Here is a 25,597-nt window from a genome sequence, read left to right on the forward strand (position 1 = left end):
TGTGTGTGTGTGTATTTATATTTCATGCTGCAACAATGATGCCCACCCATGTCTGCCCAACATGTGGCAGAACATTTCGTACCCATAGAGGCCTTACCAGCCACCTGCAGATACAATGTGGTCCGCCGATGGATGAACATCATATTTCATGGTTGATGTTCTGATAGGCCATTTAAGCCATTCTGTCTTAGAAAATGTTATCCCTCTGGAGATTCTTACTAGGTTTAGGTTTAGGTTTAGGTTTATTTGGATTTATATGCCGCCCTTCTCCAAAGGACTCAGGGCGGCGTACAACATTAAAATGCCTCAACTAAAATATTACATGCCTCAACAGTAGCAGAGATAGTTTAAGCAAGTGTACCTAATCTATAGTGTCTAGTTTGGACACCAACATCATGACCAATAGGAAACCAATGACTCAATAGTATCCTGAAATGTTTCCTGCTGATGACCTTTTCCAAATCTCCCCAACACAGTTAGATTGCCCCTCTAACATTGCATATACGTTTTAGAAAGACCTGTGGGTTTTTTAAAAAAAAGATTAATGATTTAATTAGAATGTTCTAATTCTGTTTAAATTCTATTTCAATATTCTAATCAACATTCTAATATTATTAACGTTAATTATCCTTAATATTCTATTCTGTTTCCCCGAAAATAAGACCTCCCCAGATAATAACCCCATTCAGGCTTTTTTGCACCTGCGCTAAAATAAGCCCTACCCCGAAAATGAGCCCTCTCAAAAACATTTAAACGCATGCGCAGCTGGTTCCCGCCATTTCTTTTGGTTGGTTGCAAACAACATGAGGTGAGGCGAGGCTGGAAGGGGAGAAAGGGGGGAACATGCCCCCCACACACCCTTTCCTAACGGCCACTCCTGCAACTCTAGCCACCATGCTCCTTCTATCATGCTAAGGGCCGCCGCAAAAAGAACGGCAGGCCCAGTGAGGCGCAACACAGCAGCAGCCACGCTCACTGCCTCCTGCACTTCAAAAATAATAAGACCCCACCAAAAATAAGGCCAAGTGTTAATTTGGGGGAGGGGGGGTCAAAAGAAAATAAGACCCTGTCTTATTTTCAGGGAAACACAGTAATTGATATTCTAAAATTCAGTTACAGTTTTATGTGTGTATCAGGTTTTCATGGCAGGAGAAATTTTCCTGGTATATCATCATGCCATGGGAATGCCATTCTCGTTTGTCTTGCTGGCTTTCATCAAGAAATTGAGGTTGATTAATAGAAAACCCAGCAAATTCTGAATGGGCTTTGTAGTAGTCTGCAGAATAGATCCTTATTTTTGTTCCTCTGTGTTCATAAATTGAGATAATGTACAGGAAAGGAAAATATGGCTCCATCCTTCCATGTCATGGCGAAAGATGGTTGCCTGAATGACTATTGCTGCTTTTATATCTCCCCATCCTCTTACCTTATGTTGGGATTACAGTTTCCAGAATTCCAAGATAAATTCTAGGGATGGGAATTTCTAGCAGAATAGTATTTTTCCCAACCCCTCTGTTTCGCAAGGCAATTATTTAATCAGACAAACAACATTTATTTGTTTAATGTACAGAATGTTTATCTAACGGAGTCCTAGAAATGAATAGATTTGTTATGTGTACTAAGCTTCATTTTGAAGAGCTATTTTCAGTCGTCAATTCCCTCCTGTAATAACTATGAGCTTTATTCCTGTCAAGTCTTCACTTGCTTATCAGTTTTTGATTGCACGAATGCTGAATGCTAAAATGAGTTTCTTTAATTTGCAGAATTTCTTTGGTCCTGAGTTCGTAAAAACTACCATTGAACCCTTTACCTCCTTGGACCTGCCAAAATCAATTTTGGTAAGACCTTTGTTGTAAATGTACTATCAGTAAGCAGCATATAGCAATGATCTGATGGTATGTGATGTGATGATCTTTAAGGGTTTTTTTTTTCCACCTATAAAATCCTTCCTATACTCTTAATAGCGACGTGGTGGCTCAGGGGCTAAGACACTGAGCTTGTCGATCAGAAATGTTCGGCAGTTCGAATCACTAGCGCCGTGTAGTGGAGTGAACTCCCATTACTTATCCCAGCTTCTGCCAACCTAGCAGTTCGAAGGCACGTAAGAATGGAAGTAGAAAAATAGGAACCACCGTTGGTGGGAAGGTAACAGCGCTCTGTGTGCCTTTGGCGTTTAATCATGCCGGACACATGACCACAGAGATGTCTTTGGACAGTGCTGGCTCTTCAGCTTTGAAACGGAGATGAGCACCGTCCCAGGGGTGGGTTGCTGCCGGTATTACTGCCTGTTCGGTGCGCGTGCAATTTTGCTGGTTCCGGTGACTCAGGCCAGAAAACCATTACTGGTTCAGCCAAACCGGTCCGAACCGGTAGGAACCCACCTCTGCACTGCCCCCTAGAGTCGGGAATGACTAGCACAATATGTGCAAGGGGAACCTTTACCTTTATACTTTTAATCTGCTTGATCTCTCTTAGTGGATTCTTTGCTCTCTTTTTTTAAGACAATCATTGTTTTAACTTTCTCTGAATTTTAATACTCCACATGCAATATTTATCTGATAAGTTGTGTGACAATCACCATGAGCTTTCAACACCACCTCTAAAGATTGGGAAGTTTGGCTTGTCTATCATATTTTCCAATTCAGATAACGCCCTTCCCTTGCCTTCCCTCTTTAAATTCTATTTATTCCATTAAACTACTTCATGAGGATGATATGATCTTGTGCTGGGTTACAACTTTTTGTTTCATTTCTGACTACGTAACAGATCCTTCATTCCCAGTGTCAGAATTTTCCTCTTTGTGTAGATTGATGTCTTCTTTGACATGGTTAACAATGCAAGGAGATGCTGTTTTTTTTTAATGGGGGCTCTCCTTGTAGGAGATCATTAGATTATCAACCTGTAGTCTTGCGAACACTGTACAGTAATACATTTTTTAAAAAACTTCTGAAGTTTAGGTCTATGTCGCTCCAACATAACTAGCCTGCTTTCTACATCGTTTTCTTTAGTACTTTGAAGTTATTGGAATTTGGAAGTTCTTAATGGTGTTTCTATAATGGAGATGATCTATGTGGTTACAGCTTCCCTTTCATCACACATTCTGTCTTAGCAGCAGCTATGTGGTACATTTTTTATAGATTATGTTTTCTGACAGCAAGGTAACTGAAATAGAGAAGTGATATCATTTAGTTGAACTTTTAGTATTTGAGTAGCTGACGGTGCCTTGGTTATATCCTCCTGCATATATTTTTTAAAAAAGAATGTGGCAAGTAAAACTGCACATAGTCCTGGTTGATACGAATTCCACATTGCAGTATATTGTATTTCTCTGCGTGCAATTTTATTTTCAAAAAATAAAATTGACATTCCCTTTACTTTCCATTTCCTGTGCCATGTTAGAAAAGTGGATATTTGTTTTTTAAAAAAGGATGCTTTGGATAATTTATGGTGCTGTGTCAGGGATCGGCTGCTACGGGTTTGCCCCGGTTCAGGAGAACCCGTAGCTAATGTTATGGCCAGTTCAGAGAACCTCCAAATCCCACCTCTGGCTGGCCCCTCCCACCCTGCTTTGCCCCTCCAACCCACTCCCCTCGTAGGAGTCTCCACACGGCTCATTTTGGATGTGAGGTAAGTGCAAGGCCGCACAGAGCCTCGGAGAGAGGGAAAAATGGCCGTCCCAGAACCCGTAGCTAACGTTATTGCCAATTCAGAGAACTTTCACATCCCACCCCTGGCTGGCTCCTCCCACCCTACCTCACCCCTCCCACGAGTCTCCACGCGGCCCATTTTGGATCTGAGGTAAGTGCAAGGCCGCGCAGAGCCTCAGAGAGAGGGGGAAATGGGCCTCCTGGAAGGCCAAAAAATGGGCCCTTTTCCAGCCTCCATAGGCCTCCGGAGTCTGTGTGAAGCAGTTTTCACCCTCCAGAGGCTTTAGGAAAGCCTCCGGAGCCTCAGGAGGGTGGAAAAGCGCCTCCCCCCCCCATGGTGCAGGAGGTCGACTAAGCCACACCCACCATGTCCACGTCCACCCACCCAGCAACCGGGCAGAGAACCCGTTGCTGAAATTTTGGAAGCCGCCCCCTGTGCTGTGTGTGCAGTTTTGTGTCATTGTTGATAGTCTGGGTTTCTTTTTTAAATCAGAACAAGAAAGGGAAGAATGAAGACAATCGCCGGAAAATCAACATCATGCTTTTAAGTGGCCAAAGACTAGAACTGACTTGTGATACGAAGACCCTATGCAAAGATGTCCTTGATATGGTGGTCGCCCATATTGGTTTAATGGAGCATCACTTGTTTGGATTAGCTTCTTTAAAAGGTGAGAAAAATATTGCATTGCCCTGGATGTTTTTCCTTTGCTATCAAATTGTAACTGTCGTGTTTGAATGAGTCATTACTGACCACAAAAATAAATTCCATATTTTGGGGGGACAACAGACTAGCCTTTATGGCAGAGAGATGCAAATTCATTTTTCTCTCTAAATCTATTTCCCATATTAGAGACAGCTGGTTTGAATTGAGACAGATGTGTAGAGAAAGGGGAATAACTATGCCATTTTCTTCATTAAAAATCCCCTGCTATTTGTACCCATAGCAAAAACATGCACGCCCGTGTTACCATTCAATTAATATTTTCAGAAGAATTTTAAGTGGGAAAAATGAAAGGGCTTGGAAGGATTATTTTTTTCCTTCTTTGCCCCCATGTGAAGTCTGGCACGATATCCTGATCCAGAAAGATAAATGTGGAATGATTATATAACCTAGAACTAAGGAGAAATTTCCGGACAGTTAGAACAATTGAATCAGTGGGACAAATTGCCTCCAGAAGTTGTAAATGCTCCAACACTGGACGTTTTAAAGAAGAGATTGGACAACCATTCATCTGAAATGGTATAGGGTTTCCTGCCTGAGCAAGGGGTTGGACTAGAAGACCTCCAAGGTCCCTTCCAACTATTCTGCTCCTGTTCTGTTCTGTTCTATTCTATTCTGTCAGTGATGGCCAACCCTTTTCTCCTCGTGTGCTGAAATCAAGTGCATGCCCACACCCATAATGCAATGTGCCCCGCCCCACTGTGTATGCACATAAACCCCCACGCATGCGCTGCTCCCCCACGCATGCGCGTCAACCCCCACCCCACCCCGTTTTGGACCTAGCAAGCCTTCCTGAAGCCTCCTGGAGCAAAAATGGGCTGCGGGGGGGGGGCACTGCACCCCCGCACCCTCTTTTGGGCCTAGCAGGCCTCCCTGAAGCCTCCTGGGACCAAAAATGGTCTGCAGGGGGCACCGCACCCCCCGCACCCTCTTTTGGGCCTAGCAGGTCTCCCTGAAGCCTCCTGGGACCAAAAATGGTCTTCAGGGGGGCGCCACACCCCACCCTGCTTCCCCCCCCACGCATGTGCGCAGTTAAATTCCTCTGATGGAAACTGATTTCCTTCTGTTGAACAAATAGAATCACATGTTTGGGAGACTGTGGATATATCACCAAAGCAGAGCAACTGAAGTGCAATGTCTTATGAATGTTCTATGTTTATTTAACTTTTGATGACAGAAAACGAGTATTTCTTCATCGAGCCAGAGCTGAAGCTAAGCAAAGTAGCCCCTGATGGCTGGAAAGAAGAATCCAAGAAAAGGAACAAAAACACAGTAAATTTCATCTTGTACTTCCGGATTAAGTTCTTTGTGGATGACATTAGTCTGATTCAGTGAGTATATTTGGGTCATGCTTTAAAACCATTCTTCTCCCATCTCCGTGTTTTACTGGGGAAGTCAACATGCTCCCGGGTAGTCCTGCTTTTCTACAAGTCACATACAATCAGGACAATCCTGTTCCAGTTTCTATTCCTTAGCTCTGGGGCCGCATGTGGCTCTCTCATCCCTCTGCTGCGGCTCCCTGTTGCTCAAAATATACGTCACAACCACCAATGTGCGACACCCACCTGCACACAATTTATTGAGCTTTTCGACCCCCAGTAGGCCAACCAGGGGTAAATCCAAGAAAAGAAAAGTTTCAGAAGAAAACAGAATGTTTAATTCAACTACATATGCTAGTTTTGTGGCCGCTCGGGAAATAGTCAGACGTGGGAAGGATTTTGTGGCTTCTGGTTGTTTTCTTTTCTGTGGGAAACGGGTCCAAATGGCTCTGAGTGTTTAAGGTTGCCAAACTCTAGGTTAGATACTGTAGTGCACGCTTGAGCAGAAACCTGAGTTATAAATTACATGAATGAATGAATCAATCAATCAATCAATCAATCAATCAATTAGCAAATGAATCAATCAACCAATCAAGGTCTTTTAACAGGTATTTCTACAGCACTGCAGGATGTTCAAAGCACATAACAAACAGTAGGTAAGTTCAACAATTCCAGGGTTTTCATGATGCCACTTCGAAAAACTTAGAATAACCTTCGTTTTATAATCATATTTCCCAAGAGAGATTAGTCTGGCTAGACTCTCCGGAGCAGGACTGGGTTTTTAATTCTACCTGCTAGCTGGTTGAAATGCAATAGCAATAAACAACCCGCATGAAAATACATTGGGCTGGCAGAGAATTATTTAGCTATTCCCCCATTGCCTGTATGGAATTGATGCACTTGCTAGAATGGAATTCCTGACAGTCAGGATATTGTTAACAGAATAGCAGGTGGGGATCAACCCTTTCTTACCTTTACCCTTCTATCCCACTAAGGCAGGGTCAGCAACCATAAACAATCCGAGAGCCATTTGGACCCATTTCCCACAGAAAGGAAAAACACCAGGAGCCCCAAACCCTTCCTGTGCTGACTATTTCCTGTGCGACCACAAAACTAGCATACGTAGTTGAATTAAATGTTCTGTTTTCTTCTGAAACTTTTCTTTTCTTGGATTTATCCATGGTTGGCATACCGGGGGTCTAAAAGCTCAATAAACTGCAAACCGGTGGGTGTCGCACATTGGTGGTTTTGATGCATATTTTGAGCAACAGGGAGCCACAGCAGAGGGGTGAAAGAGCCACATGCGGCCCCAGAGCCACGGGTTGCTGACCCCTGATCTTACCAAACGTAAAAACAATATAAAGGCTGAGACATAAAATTAAAATCAATTAAGATTTAAAACCCTGGCAAACTCCTCCCCCCTTCACATATGCATTCAACCTGTTCCCCGATGATCCCGCTAACTGTGTCCTACAGAAGGGCCATAGTATGAAAGGGAATCGTTGCCTTGAGCTAATCTGCGTACAGTCATTATTTCCACATCACATGACCTGTTTATTTCTTTTTCTTGATTTACTCCAGGCACACGCTGACATATCATCAGTACTATCTGCAGTTAAGGAAAGATCTTCTGGAAGAGAAGATACATTGTGATGACGAAACAGCCTTATTGCTGGCCTCCTTGGCCCTCCAGGCAGAATATGGAGATTACCAAGATGAAGTAAGGAGATTTTTTTTCACTTGTTAGCCACCTTCTAATTCTATCTTTAGTTCAATGCATCTCAGTTGGTTTGGCTACTACATAAATGTCAAGGTTTAGTACCATGTTTCCCCGAAAATAAGACAGGGTCTTATTTTCTTTGGCCCCCAAAATAAGCGCTTGGCCTTATTTTGGGGGAGGTTATTTTTGAGGTGCAGAAGGCGGTGAGCGTGGTCACCTCATGGCTGCTGCTGTGTTGCAATATTTGGGGGGGAGGGCTTATTTTCAGTGGGCTTATTTTAGCGCATGCGCTCAAAAGCCCGATTTGGCCTATTATCTGGGGAGGTCTTATTTTCATGGAAACAGGGTAGATGTGTAGTTGGGAAGCAGAAGAGAAGAATTCAAAGATTTTCCAAATAGAGTTGGTTTGTAGCCACAGAACTCAGATCAATATCTTCTCCTAATTATGGACTTTAAGCCAAGGTAATCCAGTTTTAAGGAACAGAAATAACGGTTAAAAGGTCTGGGAGGCTTGCATAGGAATTCCACAAATGATCTCTTTCAAATGAATGAAAAAGGTCTAATTTTGGACACACCAGAGGTGGACACAGAGTAAGGTGTGAGCAGTTTTGTGAATAAGAGGCATAAATAGAGATGTTCATTCAGAGATTTAGCCTTCTCCCTCTGTTGAGGATACCTATTTTGAATTCATCCATACACTCTGAAAATATGAGCTTCTTACCCCTACAAGTTATGCTTTAAGTGATGATCTAGATCAGTGATGGCTGACCTTTTTGTTTGGGTGCCAAAAGCATGCCCGCGCGCCCACACCCATAATGCAATGTGCACGTGATGTGACCCCTGTGTATGTGTGCGCCCCCCCCCCCCACGCCCCATTTTGGGCCTAGCAGGCCTCCCTGCAGACTCCTGGGACCAAAAACAAGCCATGGGAGGGCGCACCGCAGCCCTCACTCATGCACTCACAACACCCCCTGCCCCATGCGCATGTGATTCCCTTGCCCCCGCATACATGCCTGTCTCTTGCATGCGCCCTGTTTCCGCCCATGCGCAGTAGAGACCAAAAAAACCAGCTGGCCGGCGGGAAGCATGCGTGCATGCACAGTGGAGCTGAGCTGGGGCAACGACTTGCGTGCCATAAGTTCGCCATCACAGATCTATATAATCAAGCATGTGGATTCTGGCCTGCCCAGAACATGACTTAATAGATTCTAAAGCTGAATTAAAGATTTGTTCCTGCCATCATGCACATACTCAAGTACACATGCTTTTGTTTTCCTGCTTCACTTAATTATAACCACCACAATGGTATACAAAGGAAATCAGAGCAACCATGGAAGATTCATAACTGCCTTGATGACTGTTCAAAGAATCCTAGCTATTGATAAGCTTTTTGTCTACCATCTCTGTTTAGTTACATCTGTAGTTTGATTTGCTAACTTCCTAACCAGAGAAAAGACTTATTACTGACTAGAGAAAAGTCGTTCCAAAGGCCACAAGCATCCTGATTCTGTCATCAGGGTGAATTAAATTTTGTGCAAATAGCATAAATACAAAAACATGTCAGAAGAAAATGGATTTCTATAATAGCTCCAGTAAAGTACACTCAGGAAGTTTTGCCAACTATTAACAGATGTGAACAGTTGGAGAAAGACATCAGCCATGCTGCTTAAATGTAGAACAAACATTGCACATAATGGTCTATTAATAGAAGATGTATTTATTCATTGCAACATACCAGCATCTATTTATTTACTTATTCAAGTAATAAATTGTGCATTCTGTTGAGGATTTTTAACATCCCTGCAGTCAGTGTAAAAAATAAGTTCTTAAAAAGCCCATACTTGCAATTTGCAGAAAGATCTGATGACCTTTTGATATCTGGATCTTATTTAATGTTATAATCATTATCCATGAGTGATGATTGAACATGCAACATAGAATAACAAGGCTGAAAGAGACCTTGGAGATCTTCTAGTCAAACCTCCTACTTGAACAGAAGACCTTGCATACCATTTTTGGACCAATGATTGGTAGGAAGGTTTTGGCAGTGGCGTGTGTCAACTGGCAAAGCATCCCTGCCCTGCTCTCCAGTTGCCATAGGCAAGAGGGATGGGAAACTAATGAAACAGCAGGGCAGCCAAAGCAGATGCACATTCCAGACTTATCTCTCTCAAGGCTGTCTCCCAGGTTACCCACAGCGACTGGAGGGGTGTGATCTCTACAACCCCCGAAATTGCTCATTGGCGAATGTGATTGATGACACACCCTGGCGGGAGGGGAGAAAACGGGGTCATGATTGGGGCATAAATTATATGGGGTCAGAGCTGGCTTCACTTGGGAACCTGCAGACATGAAGCTCCTAATAAATAACTGGATTTCTTGTGAAGCTTTGTTCAAGGCTCATGATTTAATTAGGGCATCCGTCGGAACCCTGACAGCATGGAGAACACCAAGGAAGCTGTCTTAGATTCTGCATCACCTGTGATTATGCTACTTAGCCATTATTGAACTGGCATAGCATCCAGTTACAGCAAGCTAGGATGGGGGCTATGATTTACAGTGTTACTCTGATGCTTCTCTTTGCAGGTACATGGCTTATCCTACTTCAGGACAGAGCACTATTTGCCAGCAAGAGTGATAGAGAATCTGGAGCTACCTAATGTCAAAGAAGAATTGCCAAAGCTGCACAACACCTATGCAGGTGCTTCTGAAAGCGAAGCTGAAATCGAATTTCTGAAGGTTAGAAATTCTGTATATTTTCATAAAATGTTTTCCTATCCTAATGAAACGGGGTGGGGGTGGGGATCTTAGTCTTTCCAGAAAGCTGGGAACCCTCCAAAATTATCAGGGCTCAGAACATACCATATATTTGTAACAATGGTTGGGGGTATCCTTGTGTACAAGTTGTTGGTCACCCTGTCCTGACATCTGCAGTTAACTCTTTTTCCACAACATAGTTTACTCGGTCAGGGACTTCCCGAGTTCCGTTTTCACTGACAGAGGGCTGCAGGAGGCCGTGGCAGCCAAAAATGGAGCTTGGGAGCCCGTTTTCACTGACAGAGCACTCGGGCCACCACAGTCGCTCCCAACAGTGACGTCGAGTGGCCACGCCCACCTCGGCCTCCGACACTAAAAGGCTGCACAATCTAGGAATTAAGAAATAAAATGTGTAACCCACTTCATTGCAATGTAAACTTCAAAAGCAACCTGTGATTAAGTACCCTGTACTGTAAAACCAATCTGAAAAACCATTTTGACCTCACGGTCTTCTCAAAATACGTATCATGCATTCCTTTCTCTCCCTCTGACTTCTTCTTCTCCTCTTGGGTAGATTTGCCAAAGACTGACCGATTATGGTGTACATTTTCATCGTGTGCTGCCAGAGAAAAAATCCCAGACTGGGATTCTGCTAGGAATTTGCTCCAAAGGAGTTCTGATTTTTGAAGTTCACAATGGTATCCGAATGCCTGTCCTTCGTTTCCCGTGGAGAGAAACAAAGAAAATTTCCTTCAGTGTATGTTGGCCATTTTTTATTTTGTGTGTGTGTGTGTGTAGAATTGCAGACTGGATTGTTAAATGCCTTTCTTCTCTTTCTTCCCACTCCAGCTGAGTTACCTATTGAAACAACGGTGTGCCAAAAATAACAAAGAACCAGAATGATACAGGATGCTCCGCAGTGGGCAGTAAATATGTTAGTAATAGAAACCAGATGATTCAAACTGTGATGAAGAAACCCATTTTTCAGGAGAGGAGAAATTTTGCCAGGATTGCTAGCTATTCGGACAGAATATGGTTCCAACTAGGGGTAGGATTCAGCCGGTTTGGACTGGTTCGGGTGAACCGGATGCTAATTTTACATCTGGTTCGCCAAACTGGTAGTTGCAAGGACTGGCTGGCACCGCCCACCACACACTGCCCCTCCCAGGAGACTCCACACAGCCCATTTTCGATGCCAGGTGTGCAGGGCCTGTGCGGAGGCTCTGGGAGGGTGAAAAATGGGCCTCAGGAAGTCTGGAAACGCACTCATTTTCCGGCCTCCGGAGGTTCTCCAGAGCCCAGGGGAAGCCATTTTCACCCTCCGGAGGCTTGAAAAAAATCTCTGGAGCTTGGGGAGGGTGAGAAACGGGCCTCTTAGAAGTCTGGAAATGGGCCCATTTCTGGCCTCCAGAGGGCCTTTGGAGCCCAGTGGAGGCTGTTTTTGCCCTCCCGGAGGCTTGGGGAAAGCATCCATAGCCTGGGGAGGGTGAAAATGCCCCTCGCACTGGTGCAGGGGGCCCTCCATGGCCACGCAGAGAACCAGTTGCTAAAATTTTTGAATCCCACCCCTGGTTCCATCTAAGAATCTCAAGTCAATAATGGAGAAAGCACACCATGCGTTCCTTCTAAGATTGTCCCATTTGAGAATGTAGATACCTCGATTTTCTAATATCAAAAATCCATTGCTTATCCCAGATTTATGCATTGGCCTTCTTAATATACTACATTTCTGCATACAATGAGAACGTTGACAAAATGTAGTAGTACACTTTACGAACTTCTGTTTTTCTTGAATCTATAAAACAGAACTGAACTAATATCAAACATTCCTTAAAGAGCAGGGACATGATGTCTGGAAATATAGTTTAGTATATTTTTTTAATAAGTCTGGTGGGCAAAGATTTAAATAGAATAGTTCTTACATTTTCCCTGATTTACAACTTCAGGTAACTAATATTAAAAACAGTTCTTTAAGGTTGCCTGGAATTCCGAATTGTACTTCTAACACATCTATAGGTTGAATAAGAAATGTCATGTAGATGTCACTTAAGTAACATTATATATAATTATTTGTACGTGTAGTTCTTAAATTATGACCACAACTAGAATTCACAAAAGAATTTCTTATGTGAAGCCAGTCAATTGTTAAGTGAATCACACCTAGGGGTGGACTTCAAAAATTCCAGGTTCTCTGCCCGGTTGCTGAGTGGGTGTAGCCAGGGGGGGGCATGGCCTAGTTGGCCTCCTGCACCATGGTGGGAGGGGGGGCATTTTCGCTTTCCCCAGGCCCAGAGGTTTCTCTCAAACCTCTGGGAGGGTGAAAATTGCCTCCCCCAGGCTCCAGAGGCCCTCCAGAGGCTGGAAAAGGGAATTTCCATGAGGTTCCTATTCCTAAGCCTACTCTCTACAGAACTGTGCTATGTAATTGCAAGCGTTTGTACCTTGTTCTGAATGGTAAAGTAAAGGTAATTGTCAGTTGCCTAGCAGCATCCTTGAGTATGTTGACTGATGGATTGGAGTGTTAGGCTTTTGTAGTGTGGTCTCTTCCGTAGGGAGGTGACCACATTAGATTCGCTCAAATCAGGAAATGGATGTGTTTTTGTACTCCAACCAGCACAACTACTTAAAACATTTTCAAAACATTTTTGCACATTGAGCAAAACATTTCATTCCCTAGACATGAGTTTATACGCAAGAATTTCATACCTCAGGTTTTTCTGTAATCAGTATTTTCAATACATGCTCGAGCTTGAGTGCTTTGTCTCTGCAAAGCAATTTCTTCCATTTGAACAACGTAACTTCCCCAAGCTGGAAATCGGGTTCCTTTCCCCATTCTGTATTTGTCATATTGCAGAAAAGAAAGATAACGCTGCAGAACACATCTGATGGTATAAAGCACACGTTCCAGACAGATACAACCAAGACCTGCCAATACTTGTTACAGCTCTGCTCCGCTCAGCACAAATTCCAGCTCCAGATGAAAGCCAGGCAAAGCAACCAGGATGCTCAGGAAATTGGTAAGAAACAGCAGCTGTGTACCTGTTATGACTGCAGTTTTCCTGGACCTTATTACAGAGATTTAACCCAAGGCAGGGGTGTCAAACTCAAGGCCCATGGGCCAGATCCAGCCCGCAGGGTATTTAGATTTGGCCCACGGGGTTGGCTTGGAAATAGCAAAGGACCGGCCCGCGGTGCCTCTGCTAGTGAAAATAGGGCACGTGCCCATAGTACTGCAGGAGGCCATCCAGGCTGAAAACGGGGCTGCGCACAGGGGGCACGATAGCCACCTGCACCCCATTTTGGCCAGCAGAGTACTGCAGGAGGCCATCCAGACTGGAAACGGGGCTTCACACAGGGGAATGCATGTTCGGCCCCGGTGCCCCATTTTGGCCAGCAGAGTGCTGCAGGTGGCGTCTGTCCCGTCTGCCATCTTCACCTCACCTCCCAAGGCCGGCCCGCAGAGGACAACTGCAATTCTGATCCTCCCCTCAAAGAAATCCAGTTTGACACCCCTGACCTCCCTAAGGGATTCTGATTGGAGAGAACAGGTTCCAAGTCGGGCAGAAAGCGCTAGGCCTCTGCCCTCTGCTCCATTTAACAACCCATGTGATTGCTTAACAACCACAAGAGGAGGAGCAGGAATTAAAAGTCATTAAGTGAGGCAATCACTTGGGCGCCTCTCTTAGCGACAGTCATGTCTTGAGACCGTAATGGACAGGCTCCGTTATGGCTGCAAGTCAAGGACTATATCCTCTTCAGCCGTGCATTTTTGTCAGAAAAAAGAAATTCAGGTAGTCCTCGACTTAGCGGCCACAATGGAGCCCAACATTTCTGTTGCTAAGCGAGACAGTTGTTAAGGGATTTTAAACCAATTTTGCGACTTTTCCTGCCGCCATTGTTAAGTGAATCACTGCGGTTGCTAAGTTGGTAACGGTTGTTAAGTGAATCTGGCATCCCCGTTGATTTTGCTCGTCAGAGGCATGACCGTCATAAATATGAATCAGTTGCTAAGCATCTGAATATTGATCATGCGACCATGAGGAAACTGCCGTGGTCGTAAGTGTGAAAAATGGCCATACGTCACTTTTGTCAGTGCCGTTGTAATCTTGAATAGTCATTAAACGAACTGTCCTCAACCGAAGGCTATCTAGACAGAACAGTATTTTCTGCTTGAGTTGTCTTATCAGTGGTAGATCAAACACCATACAGTTTATTTGAGAAAAATTAATTCAACCAAAGAAGATTTCGTAGGTTCGTGATTCTGTATCTGTGATTTAAAAATCAGGTTTTTTGTTCCAAAACAAATATTTATAATACAGATCAGTATTTTAGTTTGTTTACTCCTATTAGAAGTTTATTGAAAGAAATATATTGTTGGAAGAAATGTCCTTCTGGGTTCAGCTCCAAGTGGGGAAAAAGACACTGGAAACTCGGAGGCTGCTTGGAAAGATGGTGTAATGGTGGACGGGATCACATGGCTTGAGCTCCTGAACAGAAAAGGGGGTTCACATGCTTCCAGATGTTGGGTGAAGAAGAAAAAGAGAGAGAGAGAGAGTTGAAAGTTCCTGGCTTTATACTCTCTGTTCGGCCCCACCTCTCTGTTTCCTGTTCCTGTGTAAGAAATGTATTCTGATTGGTTGTCAGACTCCTATGGGGCCATGCAAGGGCAACTCTCTAGGTTGTGTTTTGAGTCCAGGTTTGGTTGAGCATTGCCTTTTCCCAGGTGTCCTGTGGTGAGATGGGCAAAGAGCTAATACTATCATGCCTTAATCCCATCACCCTGGAGCTGAAGGAGGGAGATCTTTGTTATGTAGAATAGACTGGCCCAGCCTTTTCCCCCCCATGGCCCATTGACAAAGATGGGGGCTATTAAGAGTGAGTCTGCTTCCTGCCTAAAAACATATTTCTCCACTTCTGATCCAGGGAAATACAATATTCTGCCTTTTCAATATTTCCCATTTCATTTTTCTAGGAGAGGGGTGGGTGCTTTGAACTTCCTACAATATCACCTAAAGTAGTTCTAAGTTTTGTTGATATAATCATTTACCCCAAATAAGAATTCCCTGAATCCTCTCACTTACTCACAGGCTCAAAGGGTGAAGCAAAGAGATTTAAATTAGATGAAAAGAGGTTAAATAAAATTGAGTGCCATTTCCCTTTCATCTTCAGATTAACAACATGCTGAAATGGTGATCTGTTTCTGAGCATATCTTGTGTTTTTTTTCCTTTCTCACTGAATAATGCAAAGTGACATCCATGGACTCCCTAGGTGGTCTAACTATTAACCAGAATAGACCTGCTGAACTTGAGAACAGCCACTGTAAAACAAACCTTGCCTAAGTCGAACTGCCTACAGTCAAACTGTTGCTACATCTAATCCAATATTGTCAATCAACTGTCAGCAGCTTTGCAGAGCCTCAGGCTAGGATCTTTCCCCACCGTGCTATCAGGAGTGCATGTGAGACTTGAAACACACAAAGCATCTTCTCAGCTCTCAACTGAGTTGTAATTCCTCTCTGTAAGACTTATTCTTAAAATATGCACGACATATTTCTGGGAGGTAGACACTTGCGAAACCAAAATTGCTTGACGTTGCAATGTCTGGCATAGTTGTTAAAAGATTAGGGGAACTGAAGTCCAAAATTTCTGGATAGTATCTATTGGGAAAGTAACCCTGGTCCCTGAAGACCAGATTATGAAGTAATGACTCAGTACCTGCTAGATCAAGCCCACTTTTCTTTGGAGATTGAACTGAACTAACATGTGACATCTTGTACCTGAAAAATATCAGTATTCAGTGAAGTTGATATAGATAACCCTTGGCATTCGCCCATCACTAACTAACTGTTGGCACATATTGGTACAGTACACATACATGTGAATAGAATAAGAGTAGAATAGAATAAGAAGAATAGAATAGAATAGAATAGAATAGAATAGAATTCTTTATTAGCCAAGTGTGATTGGACACACAAGGAATTTGTCTTCGGTGCATAAGCTCTCAGTGTACATAAAAGATACAAGTGCTAAATCATGATCAAAGTCATCACACATACATTCATCATGAAACATAAGATACAACACTTAGTGACAGTCATAGGATACTAAATAAACAATGAAAATCATACTAGGAAATATAAATGACACCCATGACATAGTCCCGTGATGGCAAACCTATGGCACACATGGCCAAAGTGGCATGCGGAGCCATGTCACTTGGCACGCGCGGTGTGTCCCATTCCTCTTCCGGGTTTCTGACTCGCATGTGCATGTGACGATCAGCTGGCCTCGGTGTGTGCAGCAGTGACAGAAAGTGGAACAGCTGGTCTTCCATTTTCCGGCACAAGCATGCGTGACAGCCAGCTGATCGTTGTGCGTGCATGCACACCAGTAACTGGAAGTCTAGCTGGCCGGTGCACGTGTGCCTGCCAGAAAACGGAAGTGCATTTTCCAGTGCGCGCATACCCCCTGGGCAGCTCCTCCTCTGGTCGCGTCCCAGATGAGTGCACACGCTAAGCATGTGCATGCTCCCTTTTTGGCACATTTCCCCAAACAATCTGGTCCTCATTTTACCAACCTCGGAAGGATGGAAGGCTGAGTCTGGATAGAACTCCTGGCAATAGTTAGCTTGCAATGTTGCATTCTAACCACTGCACCACCACAGCTCCCACTGCGCCACCACGGACACAATAGGGGACATGAACAGGCAGTATTGAGAAGGAGATGATGGTTTATTTTTAATGTAACTTTTTATAAGAAGTGTGTTACAGCACTGGGCTGTGAGATTAGAAAGCAGAGAATTGTTTTTGAAATAGTGTCAAAAACTTGCAAACATTAGCTGAAGATTAAGTGTTACTAGAAGGCCTTTAAAAAAAAATCAAACCTCTTCCAGCCAGATAAAAGAGAGAAGTTCTAAATATGAGCATTTAAAGAGCCTTGCAACTTGGCTCTTATGTGTCTGCTCTGGAATTTTGGCTTTAGCCAAGTGCTGCTTACCCGAAAATGTGCTGTGCCATAAAATATATTAATGTGTTTTTCAACCCAGCCCGTTTTTTAGCCCAATTTGAGGCCAGAGTTGCAGGAGTTAGATTGCTGAAAATATATCAGATTTGTGAAATCTTTTGATTTAACAGTTGTTATCTTAGCAGCATTGGCAAGCCATTTTGTGATGCTTCCCATCATCATTTTTGGAACCTGAAAAATGACAGCCTTTCACTTTATAAGCTGTCGAAGGATTTAAGAACTTCAGCAAGTTCATCCTTACCAATAGATTAAAGGTTTTCCCACATATTTTTAAGAAAGATACTAAAATGTATGGTATTTTCATTTGACTTATTCTTTTTATTTAAAACTAGCCGATAACCCGGTGTTATCCTGGTATTTATTTATAGGGGGAAAATGTCTGGACCAAACATAATTTCTAATGTTGGATTTTCCCCCTTATACTGAAGGAGCCCCCTTCTGGAGTACTGTGAAGCCAGTACTATGGCAATTCCATTGCGCTGTACTGTAGAAGCCATTTTACGGCAGTTCAGTAGAAGCCATTTCAAGGCACAACAGGCTGCATCTTAACAGAACACACACGCCGAGAGGTGATAGGGGTGTCTTATCCCCACAGTATTTTTCTCCAGACAGTATGTCATCTGTGTATCAAGTTTGGTTGAAATTGTTCGAGGTGTTCCAGAGTTATGCTGGAATACACACACACACACACACACACACACACACAGCCATTTTTATATAGAGAGATAATATTTCACAATGCTTTCAACCGTGACAGAGCCTCTAATGTACTGCATTCACAGGAAAAGTTGGGAAACATTCACAGATGTATTTGCCTTGCAAATAGCACAGTCAAAACACCAGCACAGCATATATTTGTATAATTTCCTTTTGTATTACATCAGAAACTATTTTATGATCATGTTTACATCATAAAATGCTTCATAAAAAATTGCCAAATTTCAGTTCTATGAGAGTCATGGGTCCCAGAGTTTGGACACATACTTTAAATAAGCCCATTTGAAGTACCTTGGTTTAAAAATACTTCCGCACTTCACCAGTAAAAGTTATGGTAACCAGAGTTTTAGTAGTATATAGATTTGCCAAGAATGAAATTAGTAGCTAGTCTGTAAGTACTGGCAATACAGTTTTTTGTGCTTGACCAGTTGGTATCTCAGTAGCTATATTTTTGATCATTTGTAATAATACACATCCAAACAAAGTGATGTTCTCCTTCACTTCATCCAGATTTGGGGATTGGGGCAAGGGTTGCTTTCCTTAAGATGAAGAATAAACGGGTTCTAAGTATGCTTTTCAAAGTATATATTTAGTATCTATTTGTTTATTAAATGTATACAGGTAGTCCTCGACTTACGACCACAGTTGAGCCCAAAATTTCTGTTGCTAAGCACGATAGTTGTTAAGTGAGTTTAGCCCCATCTTATGACCTTTCTTGCTACATTTGTTAAGTGAATCACTGCAGTTCTTAACTTAGTAACATAGTTATTAAATGAACCTGGCTTCCCCATTGACTTTGCTTCGCAGAATGTCGCAAAAGAGGATCACATGATCCCAGGACATTGCAACCATCATAGATAGCAATAGCACTTATATACCGCTTAACAGTGCTTTGCAGCCCTCTCTAAGCGGTTTACAGAACCAGCATATTGCCCCCAACAATCTGGATCCTCATTTTACTGACCTCGGAAGGATGCAAGGTTGAGTCAACCTTGAGCCGGTGAGAGTGGAAGTGCTGGCAGCCAGCAGTCAGCAAAAGTAGCCTGCAGTACTGCTTTGTAACCACTGAGCCACCACGACCCTTTATATCAACACATTGTCAAGCATCCAAATTTTGATCATGTGATCATGGGGATGCTGTGTGAAAAATGGCCACAAGTGTCACCGTAACTTCAAACTGTCACTAAACGAATAGCTGTAAGTGAAGGACTACCTGTATGCTGGCCCCTCTCACTATTGAAGCAACTCTGGGTGCAATATAAATTTAATCTTATAAAGCGTAATATAATCTTATAAATTTAGTATAATATTATACTAAAATATGGTATATATTACTGTTGTGGCCCACCAGCGGAGCTGGCAGCAGATTCGGACAGTGAGGAGGTTTGGGAGGAACCTGGGCCAGTCCTGGAGCCTGGGGAAGGTTCTGATGTGGGCTCTGTGTCGGAGGCAGAGAAGGGGCCAGAGCCGTATGCCAGTTATCAGCTGCCTTCAGAGTCAGACATCAGTGAGGCAGAAGAACAGTTGGAGCCTGTTCCCAGTGTATGTATGCACAGAGTTGCCAGACGAAGGGAACAGCTAAAGAACGGGTTGAATTGGGAATAAGGCCATGTGTGGATGATGAATGGCCCCTCACAGAAGAAGTAAAAGAGGAGCAAAAGGGGAGTGGAGTTTGCAGGAGACAATGAGTTCGCTTAATTGGTTCATGACTCTCCGAGACTCCTTGCCAAGTTCTGCAGATATCTGCCTGGCAGCTTTCCAAGCCAGATAAGGTCTGTGACTATAAGTCCTCCCTCGAAAGACTTTGTTGGCTGTAAATAAGCAAAATTCACAGTAAATAAATAAAAGGCTTTTTTGTTGGGACAAGGAGTTGGCTTCATGCTCTTGGGAAGCCTCGGTCAGAATAATTACTAGCAGAGCTCCCTCTCTTTTTTGTTTTTTAGTGTCCTGTGGGCAAGCATTGAATCTCTGTGGAGGGCTGGGTTTGGGTTGCTATCTAGATCTCTTCTGATTTGTCTAAATGACAGATACTTCATTTGTTTAATGTACGGTGTGCATAAACCAGTTCCATCTCCTGCAGAAAGAGCTTCCCTTCGGAGTCTCAGCCTCCATCCAGACTCCGTGAAAGGATTTAACATGGGACGTGCCATCAGTACCAACAGCCTGGCCAGCAGCACGTTGAACAGGCTTGCCGTCCGGCCGTCGACCGTACAAGCTGAGATTCTCAAGAGACTCTCCTATTCGGAATTGTCCCTTTTCCAGCCCGCCCAAGGTTATTCCCGAGACAAAAACGAGAAGACGTCGTGGGAGGAAAGGCCCAAAATTATGAGCAAATCTTTCCATGACTTGACTCAGAGTCAAATGTTGGTCAGCCCCCTTCGAAAAAATTTTGTCAGCCCCGGGAATTCCTCATCACGGAAAATGGAGGAATTGATGGAGAAGATCTTTCAAACCGCGCCAAAATCCGATTCTGAATCAGTGGTTGGAGGAGCCAAACTCAACAAGTAAGAATATTTCTTAGGGATGGATTTTAACAACATCTTCATGGTAGTTGCTGAAAAAATCCATTCTGCAGAGGATATAAAGATGGCTGCTCTTCGGTATATAATGCATAATTCTGAACTTTGTGATGGGATTTCAAGCATTATTTTTACTTTGGTGTAATTTTAGACTCCTTTACTTAATATAGATTAGTGTTTGGGTTATAATTTAAGAATTTGATTAAATAAGAAGCTATAATAGCAATAGCACTTAAACTTATATACCACTTCACAGTGCCTACAGCCCTCTCTAAGCGGTTTAGAGTCAGCCTATTGCCCCCAACAATCTGGGTCCTCATTTTACCCACCTCGGAAGGATGGGAGGCTGAGTCAACGTGATGTTAACATGATACATTATTTTACAAATGTATTTTAACTCTATCCTAAATTTCATTTGTCTTATGATCTACACTGGTCTTTGACTGCAATAAATCAAATTGAATTGATTTCAAGGGAATATCTGGGGGAAATAAATGATATGTGAGAAGAATTTTCTTGTAAAATACAGATAGTCCTCAACTTACGACCACAATTGAGACCAACATTTCTGTTGCTAAGTGAGACAGTTGTTAAGTGAATTTTGCCCCATTTTATGCCCTTTCTTGCCCCAGTCAATCGCTGCGGTTGTTAAGTTAGTAATACGTTAAGTGAATCTGGCTTCCCCATTGGCTTTGCTGGTCAGAAGATCGCAAAGGGGGATCACATGACCCTGGGACATTGCGACCGTCATAAAAATTAATCAGTTGCCAAGCATCTGGATTTTGATCACTTGACCATCAGGTTGCTGAAACGGTCATAAATTTGAAAGCTGTAATAAGTCGCTTTTTTCAGTGTAACTTTGAACCGTCACTAAATGAACTGTTGTAAGTTGAGGACTACCTGTACTTGCTATGGAACCATGGTAAACATTTTTGAGGAGCCTTCCCCTGTGGAAGTGGTAGAATTTGAATATATTGTGTGTTAATGGGAAATTAATATAGGGACGTGGTGGCTAAGACACTGAGCTTGTCAATCAGAAAGGTTGGCAGTTCAGCGGTTCGAATCCATAGCGCTACATAACGGAGTGAGCTCCCATTACTAGTCCCAACTTCTTCCAACCTAGCAGTTCGAAAGCATGTAAAAATGCAAGTAGAAAAATAGGAACCACCTTTGGTGGGAAGGTAACAACGTTCCATGTGCCTTTGGCGTTTAGTCATGCCGGCCATATGACCACGGAGATGTCTTCAAGACAGCGCTGGCTCTTCGGCTTTGAAACAGAGATGAGCACCTCCCCCTAGAGTTGGGAAGGTCTAGCACATGGCAAGGGGAACCTTTACCTTTTAATATAGATACTTTTTTTAGGAAGGACAATTAACTCCAGATATTAAACACAATCCAAGGCTTCTTTTATAGATGATATAAAAGCAGGAGTCTGTAAATTGTATTAAACAGCTGGTATTGTTAGGCCAAAGGCAAGGAAAGTTTCCTTTTGAGATTCATTTTTTTAGTAGTAAGTAAGACATTAAGCACTTCTGCAGCACTATAAAACCACCCATTTGTGGCTGAAGTTTTCCTGCTTGTAGGAATAGGAAGCCACTGTGGGGGAAGCAAGAACTGCATTCGTAAACATTGCAGGATCCATTTTCATTCCACCATACTAAAAACCTCATTTTGTGACTGCCTTTCATATTATTTTTTTCCATGCGCTTTGCTTCCACGCACGTAAAACAAAACTTATCCACATTTCACAGATCTCTGCCAGCATGTTGTTGTTTTTTGGTGTGAGGTATGCATTTTTATGCCAGTTTTCTGTTTTGTGTACCATATATTAGCTTGTATCTTTGTTTTATTACATTTTCCTTTGTCCTCTTCTGCTTTCTATTTTCCTCACTGGTTTCCCTCCCCCCTCCTCCTCCTGTTCCTTCAACCATTTTTTTTAGTTCACACTCCCATGCAGGTTTAAATGCCAGCCTAGAAAGAAAGAAAACTGAATCTGAGTCTTCATCCGCAGAAGATGCAGGCCAAGCCTTTGTAATAGGTCAGCATTGTTTGTTTGAGTGGAATGGTACTGTGCAATTGAGAATCCTAAATGAGTTTTTAGATGGCTATTAATATCTGACATACTGTACATTGTGAATTTGTCCTAAATTATTTGGGAGAATGCTAACGTTATTTTATGCTTTATATAAAACGCTCATTTTATTGGGGGGAGTCAATATTAATTTATTCTTTTGCCCACCTCAAGAAAAAGTAACTGATGAGCGTCCCAAAAGCATCACAGCTCTTTCTTACAAAAAAAAAAGGACAACCAAATCAAAATGACAAATTTATTACAGTGGTAATTTTTTAGCCTTAAATTTTAGCCCCATGGATAAGCTGCATTGTTTATTTCCTTAGCTTCTCTTTGCTACAATAATATGAAGGCTCCAGCTTGTTCGTGGGGCTGTTGCAAAAGATAAAAAGGTGATATAGATCCGTGTTGGTGAACCTATGGCATGTGTGCCACAGGTGACATGTGGAGCCATATTTGCTCGCACGCCAGTCGTCGAAAGGCCGGGGGATGCCATTTTCGCCCTCCCTAGGCTTCAGGGAAGCCTCCAGAGGCTGGTGAGGGCGAAAAACAGCCCCAACGGAAGTTCAGGAACGATCCGTTTCCAGCTTCCAGAGGGCCTCCGGCGGGGAGGCCGTTTTCACCCTCCCCAGGCTTCAAGAAAGCCTCCGGAGACTGGGGAGGGGTCGTGCACGCATGCGCGGGGGGGATTTAATTGGTGTTGGCACGTGCATGTGATAGCTCGCGGACAATTTTGGCACACCGTAAGAAAAAGGTTCGCCATCACTGATATAGATAGATAGATGATAGATAGATAGATAGATAGATAGATAGATGATAGATAGATAGATAGATAGATAGATAGATAGATAGATAGATAGATAGATAGATAGATAGATGATAGATGATAGATAGATAGATAGATGATAGATAGATAGATGATAGATAGATAGATAGATAGATAGATAGATAGATAGATAGATAGATAGATAGATGATAGATAGATACATACATACATACATACATACAGTAGGTAGATGCGTCTTTATTAAACACCATTCCATATCACTGCTAATTACAGAGAACCCTGAAGCACCTCAATAAATCTTAAATAATATTTCAGAATAAACATGGAATAAAATAAAATCCAGACCATTTGTACAAAGAGTCAATTGATAGGAGAAATTGGTGGCTGCAGAAGGACAAAATTAAACATTTTAAAGTTGTCTAAGATGCTTGAGATGGGTAGTTATTGCACGAAATAGAAGAAGCCGTGGAGAAAGCTCTACTTCTAGATCTTGATGATACCAGTTCTAGATCTTGATGAAAGCATTCTAACTAAATATTAACATTGTTAATATATTTAAGAGTGGCCTACATCAGCCTGCTGCTTTGCATATGTGCAAAAAAAAAAAATCCCCACCATTCCTTGTTCCTAATACCAAATGCCATACTTTCTTAAGGTAATGGGACATCTCCTACACACCAAGTGTGCTCTTGGATATAACAATATTCAGAAGTGTGGGTTCTGCAGGGAAGCAAGGGGTTCAAATTGTAAAACAGGCACCATAACGCAAATTGCTTGGTGGTTGTTATGTTGTTGTTTTTGTACTGAAGTTGTAACCTTGCACCCAAGAACCGTAGATAAGGATCAGAGCTGATATCATGAGGTTATGAAATATTCTGTCATTTTCCTACTCTGGACCAGTGGTGGGTTTCCAATTTTTTTACTACCAGTTTGCTTGTGTGCGCGCGACGCTTCCACGCATGCACAGAAGCATCCGGGCAGGTGGGCAGAGCCTCCCTCCCCCGGCTACTACCGGTTTGCCCAATCCAGGACGATCTCTGAGAAATGAGTTGTCCTAAGAGTGAGTTCTCCCCACCTACCCATATAAGTAGTACAGTGACAATTACATTGATAAAAAAGCAGGCAAAAAACAATATTGTCCCTCTTTTGACATGCTCCCAACCCTAAAATGGGAAACACTCCCAAAATATAAAATAGAGTGTTCAAGTTTTTAAGTTTCCATGTATTGCAGTCAAGCAATTCATTCATTTTGCATACTGTTCTGGATAAGAATGACTCAATTTCATTACTTTCCTAATATTTCAGGTAGAAAGAAGATGTTTAATTTTTACAAATCCCTTCTGAAAATGTCAGTGTAGAGTTGAGGTTTATCATTAATTCCTTTTGCATTTTTAGAAGAGTCAGATTTAATTATATAATGAAATGAAGCTTGATTTCTATTGCATTACTCTCTAAAAAGTACAGTTTGACTCATATTTCAGCATTATTTTTTAAAAATATATGTGCTGTTAACTTTGGTCCGCAGATGGTCTCCAAACAGAGAAGAATATACCAGTAGTGTCTTTACCAGAAAGGGAGATTAACTTGATCAATTTGAAAAAAGATGAAAAATATGGCTTAGGTAAGTAGATGTTACTTTATGAATTACATATGAATGCAGAAATCAAAAGAGCAAGTGGATTACACAGTGTATTGAAAGGGGGTTTTCACTGTCAGAACAATCCCTGAGATTTGAGTCATTAATACAAACTTATTGTTGTGATGGGACAATATATATATATATATATTTCCTTTCGAAAGAAGTTGATATTTATGTACAGTATGTACCGTATTTTTCGGAGTATAAGACACACCTTTTTCCCTCAAAAAAGAGGCTGAAAATCTGGGTGCGTCTTATACACTAAATACAGCATTTTTGGCCTCCCGAAACCCTGCCCCCTTTTCAAAAATGGCCGTGCGTAGCCTTTAGGAGGCTTCCAGAGTGCTGCTGGGGGCTGGGGAGGATAAAAATGAGCGGAAAATGGGCCGTTTTTTGTTAGCGCCCCCCCCCCGCCAGTCCCAAGGAACACTCTAAAAGTCTCCTAAAAGCTATTCATGCCCTTTTTTGACAAAAAACGGGGCCCGCTTTTAGAAAAACGGGCCATTTTTGGGAGGTCTGCAGAGTGCAAAAACTTTTTTAATTTACCTCTTCAAAATCTTGGTGGGTTTTATACTCCAAAAATACGGATGTAATCTGCCCAATCTGACTGACTCTGGATGGTGTGCACAAGGAAACTGAGACAAAATCATCTTGATAAATGGAAAAATGCAGTAACA

At 42.5% G+C, this 25,597-nt stretch overlaps 1 protein-coding gene across 5 annotated transcripts in view; it reads left to right on the forward strand.

The window, feature by feature from the left end:
• Positions 1-25,597, forward strand: part of PTPN13 (protein tyrosine phosphatase non-receptor type 13) — a 173,096-nt gene that overhangs the window by 99,926 nt on the left and 47,573 nt on the right. For all 5 annotated transcript variants that reach the window (XM_081959190.1, XM_081959192.1, XM_081959193.1 and 2 more), the window contains exons 11-20: positions 1,764-1,838; positions 4,141-4,315; positions 5,546-5,699; positions 7,269-7,407; positions 9,994-10,146; positions 10,739-10,921; positions 13,019-13,181; positions 19,985-20,408; positions 22,364-22,461; positions 24,807-24,902. In XM_081959190.1, the coding sequence (XP_081815316.1) occupies positions 1,764-1,838; positions 4,141-4,315; positions 5,546-5,699; positions 7,269-7,407; positions 9,994-10,146; positions 10,739-10,921; positions 13,019-13,181; positions 19,985-20,408; positions 22,364-22,461; positions 24,807-24,902 (1,660 nt within the window). The remainder of the gene's footprint in view (positions 1-1,763; positions 1,839-4,140; positions 4,316-5,545; positions 5,700-7,268; positions 7,408-9,993; positions 10,147-10,738; positions 10,922-13,018; positions 13,182-19,984; positions 20,409-22,363; positions 22,462-24,806; positions 24,903-25,597) is intronic.

Source organism: Natrix helvetica (genome assembly GCF_964273705.1).
Source record: "Natrix helvetica genome assembly, chromosome: 7".
NCBI lineage: Eukaryota > Metazoa > Chordata > Lepidosauria > Squamata > Natricidae > Natrix > Natrix helvetica.